General features: G+C 44.2%; 1 protein-coding gene across 6 annotated transcripts in view; it reads right to left on the reverse strand.

The window, feature by feature from the left end:
* The window catches only part of RARB (retinoic acid receptor beta), a 319,793-nt gene that overhangs the window by 179,301 nt on the left and 126,957 nt on the right, over positions 1-13,535 (reverse strand). For all 6 annotated transcript variants that reach the window (XM_072033461.1, XM_027451076.3, XM_027451077.3 and 3 more), the window contains one exon: positions 7,820-8,314. In XM_072033461.1, coding sequence (XP_071889562.1) covers positions 7,820-7,997 — 178 coding nt within the window. In that variant the 5' untranslated portion in view covers positions 7,998-8,314. The remainder of the gene's footprint in view (positions 1-7,819; positions 8,315-13,535) is intronic.

Here is a 13,535-nt window from a genome sequence, read left to right on the forward strand (position 1 = left end):
GAAACGAGGGAAGTATTTCTGTGAGTTTTGCACAGCATTTCTCCTCTTCGAAATAAAGAACTGCAACTTTATTGCTTGCAGTTCAGATTTCTTTGAAAGAGTAAAGTATGAATGTTAGTGCAAGCCTCAGGCCAAATTTAAACATACAAAGCTCAGGAAAGCTCATGCTGAGGTCAAATCTAAATTTGACTGGCCTTCAGCACTGAGAAATGTCAAAGAACAAGCTCCGCTTGGAGGTCCACACCTATCGTTTGCATGCATTAATAGCTCTCCATCTAAATCTGAGCTGTAAGCAAACATGGTGTGTAGCAGGCCATAAACATCTCAAACTACTTCCAAGCTCTACAGCATATTTCTTAAAGCCATGGCATCACTCAAGTGTTCAAGAGCCACCTTCCCTCCCCTCTATTACACCAAACCAAACTCTTCCTCCCTTCAAGTCCTAATTCCATCACCTGAACTCAGCTTTTCTCCTCAAAAGCTCCCAGCACGGACTTTCAGACCCCTCTCCCAACTCTACAGGATGAAGATCACGCTCAGCATCTTCGCTCCTCCAGCATACCTGCACTACTTAGGCTGGTGGAGCTCACTCGTGCAGGCAGCTGGACTTCCTGGGGGGCTGCTTTCTAAAAATGCGTTATCTAGACAAAACAGTTGAGTATCTTAGGGATGCAGGTTTGGGTTCTCTGGCTATTTCTGATATTTACTCTGACATTTCCTCTGAACGTGCGTGGTGTTTTGAAAGGAAAGGAGATTTCTGATACTTAAGGCCTGTCCTTCCTGTTTGTTGGTTTGCCCCAACCGTAGGTTTGCACGTGAATAAAACTGTTGCTTTACGTCTGATTTCAAACATGTGGCAAGGGAGAATCTAGCAGTTTTATGAGAAATAGTTACTTTTGTAGAGGGTGAGTTTGCCTTCGGGAGTTTGCTCTGACTAGATTTATCACAAGTTTTTTGAACCAGATAATTTTGTTTGATAGCACATCTGGCAGCATCATAAAATCCTGACGTCCCAAGCTATTACACAGGAATTACTTTTGTAAATCATTTATGAATATTACTGATGTAGGCCTATTCTGGGCAGTAAGAAAGGAAACGGAGTGCTGAAGGACAAAGGAAGGCAAGAAGGATTCCCTACCCTTTCAGGATTCAGCAGCTAGGGTGGGCATTTATCTTCTTAAATGGGAAACATGCTGTCATTGACACAGCTGAAGAGCCCACATAATACAAGTTGTTCCCAATACTCCTTGGACAAGCAAAAGGGAAAGAAACTCTAGACGAAGAAAACAGTAAGTCTGTCTCTCAGGATGGAAAATTGCCCTATCCGAATCTTAAATAAATCTTCCCAATTAAATGTCACATACTGCTGAAAGCATAATAAACACAAAATAGCAACCCAAAAATGAGTAAAAGGAGGAACATCTGTATCACGGCCAGCACTGGGGGGCCAGGAGAAGGGGGAGATTTACAAAACCTCCCCAACGACTCGTCTTTTGGGCACCGCAATGTGACTGAATGGAAACTCTCTGTGTAATTAAAATAACATGATTAGGTTTTCTTGAACTGTCGTTGCTGAACGTATACCTCCAAGTGGAAACCTGGCAAGCCGTGAGCTGATGTGCACTCTTAGCATCATGAACTGTCGCCCGATTAACGATTTTCGGAGGCCTGCACCTACTGATGTGGACTGGAAACACAACACTCGCTCTGCAGACTCGCAGCACTGTTGCCCTGCCAAACTTCAGGTCTCGCATTATATTCCTTCCGAGAGGTCGGCCGCGTATTTCGTATGTGATGGATGAATCCACACCCGACACACGGTCACGGGGTGGAGGGTGTAAATCTCATGAAAAAAGGGAAGGGGGCTGTAAAGCCCGCAGGGCAACAGCGTGGTCCCCCAGTACAAGCCAGTATGGGGACTGGAACCAGCCCTCCAGTGCTCCTCGCCAGCTCCCCAGCGCTGGGAGTGCCGGCACATTATTTGTGTTGGGCCACAGAAGAGGAAAAAGGTCGTTAGCAATACTACACTGAAACATATTTCCAGCCTTAGGTAAGACGGCATTTTGTTGGGGAATTTCCTTGCTCCGGGGCCCATAATGAGGGAAGGAGCGATTCTCTGACAGGCCTTATTCAGCTTCCAAGCGCGAGGCTCTTCCAGACCATAGCAAATCTAGGAGCGAGGCACAGAGCAATTACGGCGCAGATGCCAGAATGACACGATCCGCTCCCCGTGCGAGCGCAGGGAGGTAGGCAGTCTCCACATTCGGCGTCCTCCCAGGAAGCAAATTCCTGCCTTTACACACCCATAACTGATTTCTTTCAGATGAGCAAGCTGCCTGCTCCAGCCCAAAGAGCAGTGCGTCCGCACGATGCCGAGGACTCACCTCCAGGACGAGCTCCCTGCTGCATTCAGCACAGGGGTGCTCCCGTGTACTTCAGAAAGTGGCAGGGCTGAACTGGGTTATAACACACCTGAACGATGCGCTTCAATTGCTGACAGCTTCTGGTTAATTGCAATCAGAAAGTGATAATGTGTTACAACTTCATTAACCAAAGAAGTATGGACGCTTCCAAGCTACAGAAAGAAGCCAAGCAGGAGAAAATGAACATAAAATAATAACGATTAAAATAATAAAAAGCAAACAGAAGAACTGAAAAGCTACAGTGGTTTCTAAGGTCATGAATGATAACTGCAGGGGATCATCTGGACATTTCTCCTCAGTCTTGCCAGCATGAGGCAACGCTGGCTGTAGCTGAGAAAGCTGATATTCATATTGTATTTATCCCCCTCTCTGAATGCAAACACATGTTCGCTCTTTGCAATAAAGATGTGCAACACGTGCGCTGGACAGGTAAAAAAACCTTAAAAGCTAACCTGTTGGTTGTGGACGTGTAAGTGACTACGCAGCAAGCCTTCCTAAGGCAACAGGACTGGAAGGGAGGGAGGACATGGGGCAAATAAAATAAAAAAACGTAGAAGGCAAGAAAAAGCTCAGTACAATCCAGCAAGAGAAGTTCTTTACAAGGGTAATTTATGTATTTTTTTTCCTAATTCAACTATTATTATTTTGGACTATTCCAGAGATTCAAAGAGTGATGAGGGTTTTTTGTTGTTAATTAATTAATTTATTTTTTTAACTCCAATAGACAGCATTTGCCTCTGTAACCGTGCCAACTGAAGAAAGTCCATCATGTATTAACCATACTCCAACCTCCAACAGAAATATTCCCCATCTTGTGAAGTAAAGTGAGATGTGGGAGTCCTTGACCTTCAGAGTAATTAAGGGAAACAGAGACATTCTTGTTTTTATTAGAGAGACACTAAACTATTTGAAAATAATTTGAATAGCTGGAGAATTAGTGTATTTGCCTGTTCATGAGTAGTGCAGATAGTTTAGAGTTCTCTTGGGGGCAACACATCGTAATGAATATCTGCTATTCATATTTAATGCAATCTGCCAAAGAGTGCTTTTGGGAGGACTTTCTGTGTCAATATAATGATTAACAACAGAACTGGAAAAGCAAATGAATTCCTGCAACGGGTGGGGCTGGCAAAAATATCTTGCAGTACTACACCAGGAACACTGGATTTGACTGTACTTTTAATGATACCAGTGGAAAATCCATTTCCCAAGTTAAAAAAAAAAAAAGCAAGCAATGTTTAAGTTGTAGTTCAAGTGGTAAATAACCAGCAGTAATGGAAGGCAAAACAAAACAATTCCAGCAGAAAACAATGCTGAAAACCACAATCTGCCTAGCCTATGTCTGAAAAGCCTCAGATGCAAAACCAGCTATTAAATAAAAAAAATAGTATTTACATAGCACCACAGCACTATCCAAAAAGTAATGTCATAGCAAGCTCTTTGTCTACCTTTTCCAGATTCTCAGGTGATCTTACTTTCCATATGTTTTCTCTAACCTAAAAGACTTACATAAAAAAAAAAAAAAAAAGAACAGAAAGTCCTTTATTCTTTCTTTACAATGCACTTTTAAAACACCCCAGACTAGAAAGTATGGAAAAGTTTGGCCAAAATACAAGTGACTTTAGTACTGACTTTTCTCCTTGATATCCCAATAGCCCTCTAAATAACACATTCCAATTTTTTTACTATGTTTATTTTTTAATGCTATCTGGATGAAGCAATCTTAATAGGTTTATATCAGTTCTAGGACATCCCTGTACCATGCTCACCGCCGTCCCGTCCCCTTACCAAGCTACTCCTGCTCCTTGCCCCTCGCAAGCAATGAAGGCAGCACACGAGGACCCAAAGGCTCACGGGGGCAGCCTACAGAGCAGAAGGTGTTGGGGACCTGAGGCAGAAGACAGGCTTGTTCCCACTGAATGCCACGGGCTACGTGCATCACCCAACACCAGCAAGATGCTCAATTCAAGCAGAAGGAGAACAACGGCCAAAGTGTTTTATTATTTAGTGGCTCCCACAGTGTCTGCTGCCCAGGACTTGCTTTAATTTCGTCCTGGGCACACTTGGGGGTTATGTAAATTACAGCATTAGCTCAGATTAATTTTTTTCCTCTCCATGCCAAGGTCTCCCAGCTCACACCAACTGTCTTTTAAATAGGTTGAGTGCAGGCTGGTGGCGTTCACCGAGACAGACAGGCGTCTGAGTGACAGCAGCTCATTTCCTCCCAAATCCAGTCCTCCCTGTAGCTCCAGGACTGCTCCGAACTGTGGTTGTCTTCCACTGTGTTAAACTAGTACAATCTGACCATTTTGGCAAAGAAATATTACAGAAATGGATTTTACAAGACGCTTTACCAATGGAGCAAGTGGATCCATCTGTGCTGAGGTTTGCCTGTAAAGCTGCAGCGCTGCTGCTTGCTTTGTGGCTCCATCAGCTGTGCTATAAAGACAGCATCTTCCTCACTGGCAGATACACCACAATGATCTGCATGGCTTTCACATACCTTTCTCAAATTTCAGGTGCGCAAATTACATACTCCAAACACTGAAGCAGAAAATACCATTTCTAGATAAGCTAAGCCATAATCTCCAGAGATGATCTTTGCTAATTTTTTTAATATAGAAGTGATTCCTCATTATCAATACAACTGCAGAAGCCTGCATGCCATCTGATGTCACGAGTGAAAACGCCAGCTTCGTGCTGTACGGGACAAGTAGAGCGCCAGGTAAATCAATCAGAGTTAGAGAAGTAATGATCTTCTTGACCGTGGTCTCTTCTACTTATTCAGTGCTAATGCATAGGTCATGTATGCATAAAAGTAATATTTTTTTCATCTTCTGACCTCTTTAGCACTGTGACCAACCCTCTAATTATTAAGTATTTTGCACTATGTATCTCAGTATAAAAACAGAAGTCAAGTCACAGGGCACGGAGGTAACACCATTATTAACATCAATGAAACTAAATCACTCTGCCTCAAACTCCTGCTCTAAGTTCTCTGTGCTCACGTAATTAATACATCTCATATGCCTTTGTCTGTTGAACTGGAGATACCTACTTCAGCTGTAGATTAAGATAACCTTGTATCATGTTGCATTACGCTATCTGGCATAATGGAAAGTCGAAAATAAAGACAGTAAAATATGACAGAACAATAATATGAAAGCTTACATGATTGTAACTTTGGGAAAAAAGCTGTTGAAAAAAGCTGCATTGTTTAAAAAATATTAGAAAGACTTTTATAGCACTCCCATAGCATAAGATTATTTCAATTGGATTTTGCACAAATGGAAAGAATGCGAAAGATAAAAAAAATGCAACAACCTAAAGCATATATGGTGCATATTTTTGGCCAAATTTTGATTTTTTTTCAGGCATTTGCAAGTGAGATCTATATTTTTCAACTATCCATATGAGTTCTGATGTTAGCAGAGGCCAGTCATACTGACCTCTGCCCATTGGGTGGATTTATTGTAAAAGGCCAAAAAAAAATAATCCTCACAATGCCCACAATGAAAAAGAAAGACATAATCCAAAGCTCAACCTGTTTGCTTCCACTAATTGGTCTCTGTAATTCTAGTGACATTAATCCTAAACTTATGAATCAGAAGTATACAGAACTGGAAACAAAAGAGGTTGTTGCTACCAAAGGTAAGCAAACAGAATAACAAAGACCAGAAGAGTCATCCTGCAGGGGACTGTGTCTGAGAAAAAGTTCTCATTCCAGTCACCTTCCTGGGTATCTCGTAATTTTAGCTCGTATTTCCAAACACTACTGCCGTGAGTTATGCACAACCGCTGCCAGACTGCTGTGCTCAGTCAGCAGAGGAAGACCCAAAAATTCAGTATTAGCTTCTTATTTTGTGTATCAACAGAAATTCATACTTGGTACTATTTACCCTATCTTCCCCCCCAAGTCTGAGCATTAACTGATTTATTTATTAGTAACTCATCTGACACTCAGTCTTAATTCCACATGAACGACTCATACATCTAGATAAGAAAAGAACACATACTAACCATTTATCAATGTACATTTCAAAAAAAAAAAAAAAGTTCCCATTAACTGATAATACTATTTCTGCAAAAAGTGAGTCTTCTTTCAGTATCAGGGGATAAATTCAGGATGGTATTCTGAAAAGTATTTAAGAATTTCTGAAAGGATTGGAAAGCCAAAGTTATTTGTAGACCTAGCTTAAGACATTTTGTTTTTCCGTCTCCAATAAAAACACTTGGCACAATAAAGCAGGGCAAACACAGGCCTGACCTGATACACCTATTCTCGCATGTGAATGCATGAAAATTGCTTGCATTAGCTGGAGAAAACAAAAACAAACACCCACAAACACAAACGCACCTTCAAGACTGCCCAGGCTTCAACTACATACATGTGCCAACACAGTCAGAATTTGTATTTAGGCAGCACAAAAACCACAACTTTACTCTTAAGAAGCTTTTTTCTTCCCCATTCACATTTGGGGATCTAACTTCACATACTTTCTATTGACTACTTCTGTAACAAGTCACCTTCACCTTCCGTAGGAAGCACAGTTCTGCAAGATCACTGTTCAGCCAAGATTTTTCATTCTGAACAATCACAGTAATGCATTTAGGCAAACAACTTCACAACTGACCTGCAAAGCTGTATACACTCTGGTTTTCCTCACGCGAGTCATACATTCCTGGAGATCTTCACGGTGGATGTCTATGAGTCTATGACTACTTACAGAGTTTATATACTTGGCACGACTTTGGAGCCAATTAAGCACATATAAAACTAAGTCCAAGCAAAAAATGAGTGTTCAAAGTGATGAAAACAAACATGCCCAGCTGATACACTCAGGAGTGCTGAAAATGTGAGATGGCTGCATGTGAAACACAACCACAAACTCAAGTTCTGCAGCCATGGGCAGCTGCTAGCTGTCCACTGGGCTGCCACACAACTGAGCTCTTCAGAAGCTACCCAGGAAGAAAGCAGTGACTAACTAAACAAAACAAAAGCAGTAGTAATTATAGTGCAACTTAAGGGAATTCTGTACTGAGGAATCATTACCGTTAATAAAACACACAATGGCTAATTTTGTGAAGTTTCTTTAAACACAGCGTGAGCTTCTGCAGATAACGCAGCAATGCAGGATATGGCAAAATCCACAGCAGGTTTTATCACCCTTGGTTTCCACAGCTTCGGTATGTCATACAGTTGCATGTTTATTTTCACAAAAACAGGATTAAGTGAAAATGGTATTTTCAAAACAAATGCACGCTCTTTGCCCAAGTCAAATAAACCACAGATGGGCAACTGCAATTACTCTTAGGCCGATTTCAGAATGAACAAGCTCAGCCTTTGTTAAACGGAAAACAAAGGCTAATAAAAGCTATTAATGGCAAGCACTTACTTGCAGGTGACGGGGTGCTGCATCCGCTAGTTGGTGGGTGGCTCTGGAGTCCATGAAGGGAAGGTAGCGACAGTCCGCCGATGACCGGAGGGAACAGTAACGGGTATGGAGCTGCTGGGTAGTGAGTCATATGTCCATTCACTGCCGGTACTGGACATGTGCGGCTGCTGGTTGTCATGTTAGTGCCTCACAGTGTGTAAATATTACGTTGCATCACTCCAGGCCAGCAAACAGGTACTTGAACTCGGGAACGGAGGGGGCTGTCCGGCCTGCAGGTATGGCTTGAGCTGGACGGCGTGACGATGAAGAGGTAGCTCACTAGATCAGGCCCGTCCTGCGCTTCATTGCTGCTTCCTGCTGCTCTTACTTCCAGGACATCCTTGCTCTGAAGACTGTGCACAAAACGTCTTCTTAATCTGAGCCCACAGTTTGGTTGTTAATGCAAATTTTTTGCTGGGCGGACAGTTGCTCTCTACAGATGCATACTGATACAGCCTGTGAGAAAAGAAAACAACATATTGATTATAATATATACTCTATACATATACATGCACAGAAAACTCTTTTACCCCCCCCTGCTTCTTTTGTTAAGTGATTACCTATTTACTAATGTCCTACAAGATCATCTTGATGGTTACTGGGGGGTAAAATTCTCATTATACTGAAGCTAATAGCAGAACACCCATCCTTGCCCAGCATCTTACATCAGAAGCAATTTCTGGTCAGATGCAATCTTGTTTTGGAAACTGTCGGTTTTAAAGCTTATGCATCAATAAATACCTGAAATATCGATATTGGAGGAGAAAACAACTTCTAAAAAAAAATTCCCAGGTACATGAAAGCTTTCAGCTTCCCCGTAAAAGTTACAAAACTAATTACACCGAGGAAGCTCTGTGCTCTGCTTCAATGTCATGTCTCAGCTGTGACATTAGGAACTGCTTCTGAAGGTGATTTGGTATTAGGTTATTAAAATACTAATTGGTTTACCAATGATTGATCTCGCAAAGGTTAGTTAGTTTATCTTATTATCACTTCAGAGATCTCACTGGTCGTTCACTCTGTTTAGCGGTGGATAGACTGCCTCTATCACCAAATAAATAAATAAAATTGATTCTTCAGCAACGTCCCCTTTTCTCCTCTTAATGATTTTCATGGCCCCTTTGTTGCCTCACTTCCCCATACCTCCTGTCAAAGGTTCTGTGCTTTACTTCTGTCAAAGCCTGAATCAAGTACTCCAAACCTACATCACCTCATCAGTGGTGGTGGGCCATGAAGCTATTTGTACCATCCTCCCATCCACTTCCGTGCTTTTCTTCTGTAACTTATGTTTACAAGGCAAAATTGATAACCCTGTGTTTCACACTCCTCTTTTCTCACAATTTAGGGTACTGGGGAAAACCCATAATTTCAGAAAGTTGGTTGACTGCCTCTCACTTGAGCTAAACATGCAAAAAACCTGCCAAAACATCTACTGGTGCACCTTCTGCCAGCAACACATCGCTTCCGTGCATTGCTCCTCTTGCATTCATGAACACTATCTTCAAAGTCATCCTGAACTGCAATACCTTCTTGGGGCTTCATCTGAAGGGCTGGACCCTACTGAAGGGTCCTCATTTTCTCAGTCACTCGAATGAGAACCTCAAGCTGAGAACGGGGTACCTCTTGAGCTATTTCAAACAGCGAAATTTGCTCCACCATAGCGGTTTATTTTTTCATACAGCAAATGGCTGGTCTTTTCAGAAACAATCAGTCCTGATGGCCTGAGATCTACTGGAAACACTGCAACACCACCGTATTGTGACCACTGCTCCTTGACTTCTTTCTGCAATGCTCCAGTCAAAAGTCAGCAAGCGTTGCTTTTGGCTTGTGATCATTCCCCTGCATCATGGCAGGGGTCCCCAGGTTCTCCCAACTCACACTGTTGGGGGAAGACAGAAGGAGCCACATGGCAGAGCTTTACTTCCCAAAACTGAGGCAGTCTAGGGCTGCCAAAAGGCTGCTTTCTGATAGAAGGTGTTACATCCTTACATCTGCTATGGTGAGCGAACAGGAGCAAAATCCAACTCGTAAATGGTATTTTATTCATGGTTCTTAGAAATTATAGCCTAAAACACAAGGCAAGATGACTTTGGAGTGTGAAAGTAAAGGCACAGAAGTGAAATGACTCGTCAAGGTCACGAAGCAAAGGCAATTCCAGCGGAGGGGAGCTGCGGCAGCAGTGCTTACTATCCCTGCTGCTGCTCAGCCCACCAGTTGTCAGTACGAATTCAAATGAGCAAGTTAAAAAAAAAAAAAAAAAAAAAAAAGAAGAAGAAACACGGATGCATATGTTTGCCTGTCACAGAAGAGTGGAGTGTTTCTGCTCTGTGAGGAATACCAGCAAAGGTTACCAGCTGTGCATGTTTGCAGACAGCAATTTGCGCTGAGTACAGCCTGCTTGGGGATAACAGGAATGTAGTTGTAAGTATTTGATAACTGTGTAAATTATGCACAAAATACCTTTAATGCTAACGGAGGGAGACGTGCGCAGAGATGAGATGTGGTGGTGCACACCGAGTCAGCAGGGAGGAGCTGTGTGCCACCGTGGTCTCAAGGAGCAACGCGCCTGGAATCAGACCTGCAGGGGAAGCCTCAATAGCCAAAACGCGGCCACGTGCTAACACAAAGCGGCGTGGGCCACCACAGGTAGCTTTCTGCGTCACCCAGCTAAAGCTTTATGAAACTTCAGAGACAGGGCAAGAGAAGTATCAAAGGCACATGCCAGGAACGGATGTTTTCTAACAGCTGGCAAAAATATGACACTTCCACGCATTCGCAAGAACACGAAGGGGGGAAGGATGCAGATCAAAGCCAGCCCCAAAGTCTAGGCGCTAAATTAATCACAGATCAACGTCACCTATTTTTAAATTGCGTAGGCCTTCAGAACTAAAATTTGTTTTACAAAACTATCTACTACTCCCACTTACGTCTCCATTAGCCACAAGAACGCAGAGCTCAGCATAAATTACCCAAACGCATCCGATGCTGCGGTTCGGGGAATTGTGGTGTTTAAGCAGTAAGTGCACAACAGAAGCAGCTCCTCCAGGACAGGGAGGAACAAGGGCACTCAGGAAACTGTCCTGACGCTTCCTCACAGCTGGAGGAACATATTTTGGGATGTACCTGGTGATCAAAAAACGCAGCAAGTCCTATACGCAAGTCCATATGACTACGTAATGGTATCAAACGAGACATTAATCGTGTCCTTCTGCAGACAGGTGTGCAGGACACAAAGCCTCAGACCTCGTTCCTTTGCTTTTCTCTCACAATAAAGACAGAAAGTGAATACCATGTAAAAGGTGCAGTACTCTACACAGCGTATCCTTCGACTCCGAGAAGTGTTCCTCAGCGGCAGCAGGATGTTATAAACGCTCCTGTGGCCAAACACCTACGAGGTGGCCGAAGTGGAAACCACAGACAGACAGGAGCCCACGCTCCAGTAATGCACCTCATCCAAACAAGCAGCTATTCTCTGCCTCCCAAGGGATTTCGGGTCACTGTCTCTGCTAACAGAGGTGACAGACCGATCATCACAGCAGAGGACACCATGAAGTAGAAACTGCTAAAACACAGGAAACCCACAGAGCAGCTGCACCCATCTGTGCCAGTTCCGTGACACTGAAGAAAACCCTGAAGGACCTAAGGCAAGACTTTGTTCATATCCCTGGATTCACGTGCTCACTCCTCGCGGCTTGCTGCTGAAGGTCCTAGCATTTGACGCCAGCCATCCTCACAGACCGCAGAGGGTTTCAGGGTGAGAGCATCTCTTTTCCTCAGCTAAACCAGTGCCAGAGCACAGGACACTGTAAGACGCTGGATCTGGAGAATCCACCCAGTACATGAAACAATCCTCTTCCACCAAGCCTCATCCTAAGCGACTGCTCGTGAGTACAAGGGTTACATGGTCAGCCCCTCGTATGAACAGTACGTGGAGAAGGATCACACGGAAAAGTTTCTTTGAAGGCAAACCAAAAGACGATCGCGTTGTACACCATGCCGCATTGAACAGCCGCCAGTGACTCTTCTTTGGCAGCACATATGCCTCCTTTTGGGTTTTTACAGGCCTTTTATTGACTTGACTTCAGCGATAAAGCAGATGGCCACAGGGGAAGGAGGCTACAGTAGCTCCAGTGCAGAGCAGACAGCAGATTTATCAGCTGCAGTTAATGCAGCAGGTGTACCTGTCTCTTCCACATTTCTTCTCGGTGTTTGTGCAGCTGAGCAGTTTAAAACCACAAATTTCCACTTATAAGCTCCAAATTTTACAGGAGATACAGCGGCCCAACTTTTATTTTCCTCGTGATTTCCCATGCATTTTGCACAAGCTTTACTAGAGCAAAGAGTTTTGCTTTCTGCACATCTGTCAGTTCTCCTAAAATACATTAGATGAATCAATCCCCATTCTTTATATCGTCACTGAGCTTCCATTTAGTAACAGTATTTGGTGTTGCTATTCTAACATACTTCATTGTGCCAAATTTTGCACTTACAAGAGGTTTTACTTTATGAATTAAGGTCCTTTTCCTGTTACAGGTGACGTTGATGCTATCAGCAGCTGGACAGACAAGAGGCCAAGCCAGGGGGCTTGGTGACAGCCACGTGCCCCTGGCAAGGTCATGCTCTGTCCTTCACTTGCCAACACCAGCCCACCTCCACGTCCATCTTCCACCAGCCTCGTTGCCCACAGCAGGGAGTTAAGCTGTAATGCAGCTGAAGCAGGATTTTTGCGTTTTCCCCCCTTCCTTCTGAACGGGGTTGGTTGAGCTCTGTCCTACCTGCAGTGATTTTGAGCACCCAGTGATCCTTAAGCTAAATCCACCACCCAGACACCCTTCCAACAGAGGGAACCAGTGCTGCTCCTCCCTTACAGCTGCAGGACGAGGGCACAAATACACCAGGGGCACGTCCCAGACACTCGGATGTGCTATACAGGGAGCCTGCGTGCTGCAGGCAGCCCGGCCAGCCGCAGCATGGAGCTCAGCGCCGGGCAATTTGCTGCTCTACGCCCAGCCGTCGGTGGCGTAGACGTCCCTGAAGTTTCCAGGGTCACGGAGGAAGTCTCTTAAGTTCACTTCCCATTTTCTTGCCAGCGCCAAAATCCACCCCCCTCTTAAATCTTCGGCGAAGTCCTAAAACAGGAACCCGCGAGGGCAGGCTGGCCAGTACGCAGGGAGAGGCGAGCTGCTCCTCTCCCAGCAGCAGAAACAGCTCCAGAGGAGCTTTGCATGAAAAAACCCTCAGTGGTATTTCGCATCTTTTCCCAAGAGACAGAGTTGACCGAGTCCTTACTTATTCTGCAGTTTTGGGACATATCCTAGCGGTGTTTTCACAACGAGTCGAGGACTAACAGCTCCGAGAGCCCTTACTGTATCTAAGGCAGGGTTTGGAGTTTGTACTGAAATCCCCGATTATGCACACGCTTCCTATTGTGCTAGCTGATGGCGTTGCAGCGGGTAGTGAATAATTCAGCAGATTTAGCCAGAGCCGAGTGTAAATCAGTCAGATACAGCGAGACGGCCGCCGTGCTGCCTTGCAGCTACCAAAAAAACGTGTGGAAACTTTCCTGGGCAGAGCAGCGCCTTGCTTGCCACAGGTCGCCGCCAGCCGCGCGTTTTGCCTTCTTGGCTCTCCGAAGAGATTTAATTAAACAATAAACCAGCTCCAGTGGCAGAAGTAA

Source organism: Anas platyrhynchos, chromosome 2, assembly GCF_047663525.1.
Source record: "Anas platyrhynchos isolate ZD024472 breed Pekin duck chromosome 2, IASCAAS_PekinDuck_T2T, whole genome shotgun sequence".
NCBI lineage: Eukaryota > Metazoa > Chordata > Aves > Anseriformes > Anatidae > Anas > Anas platyrhynchos.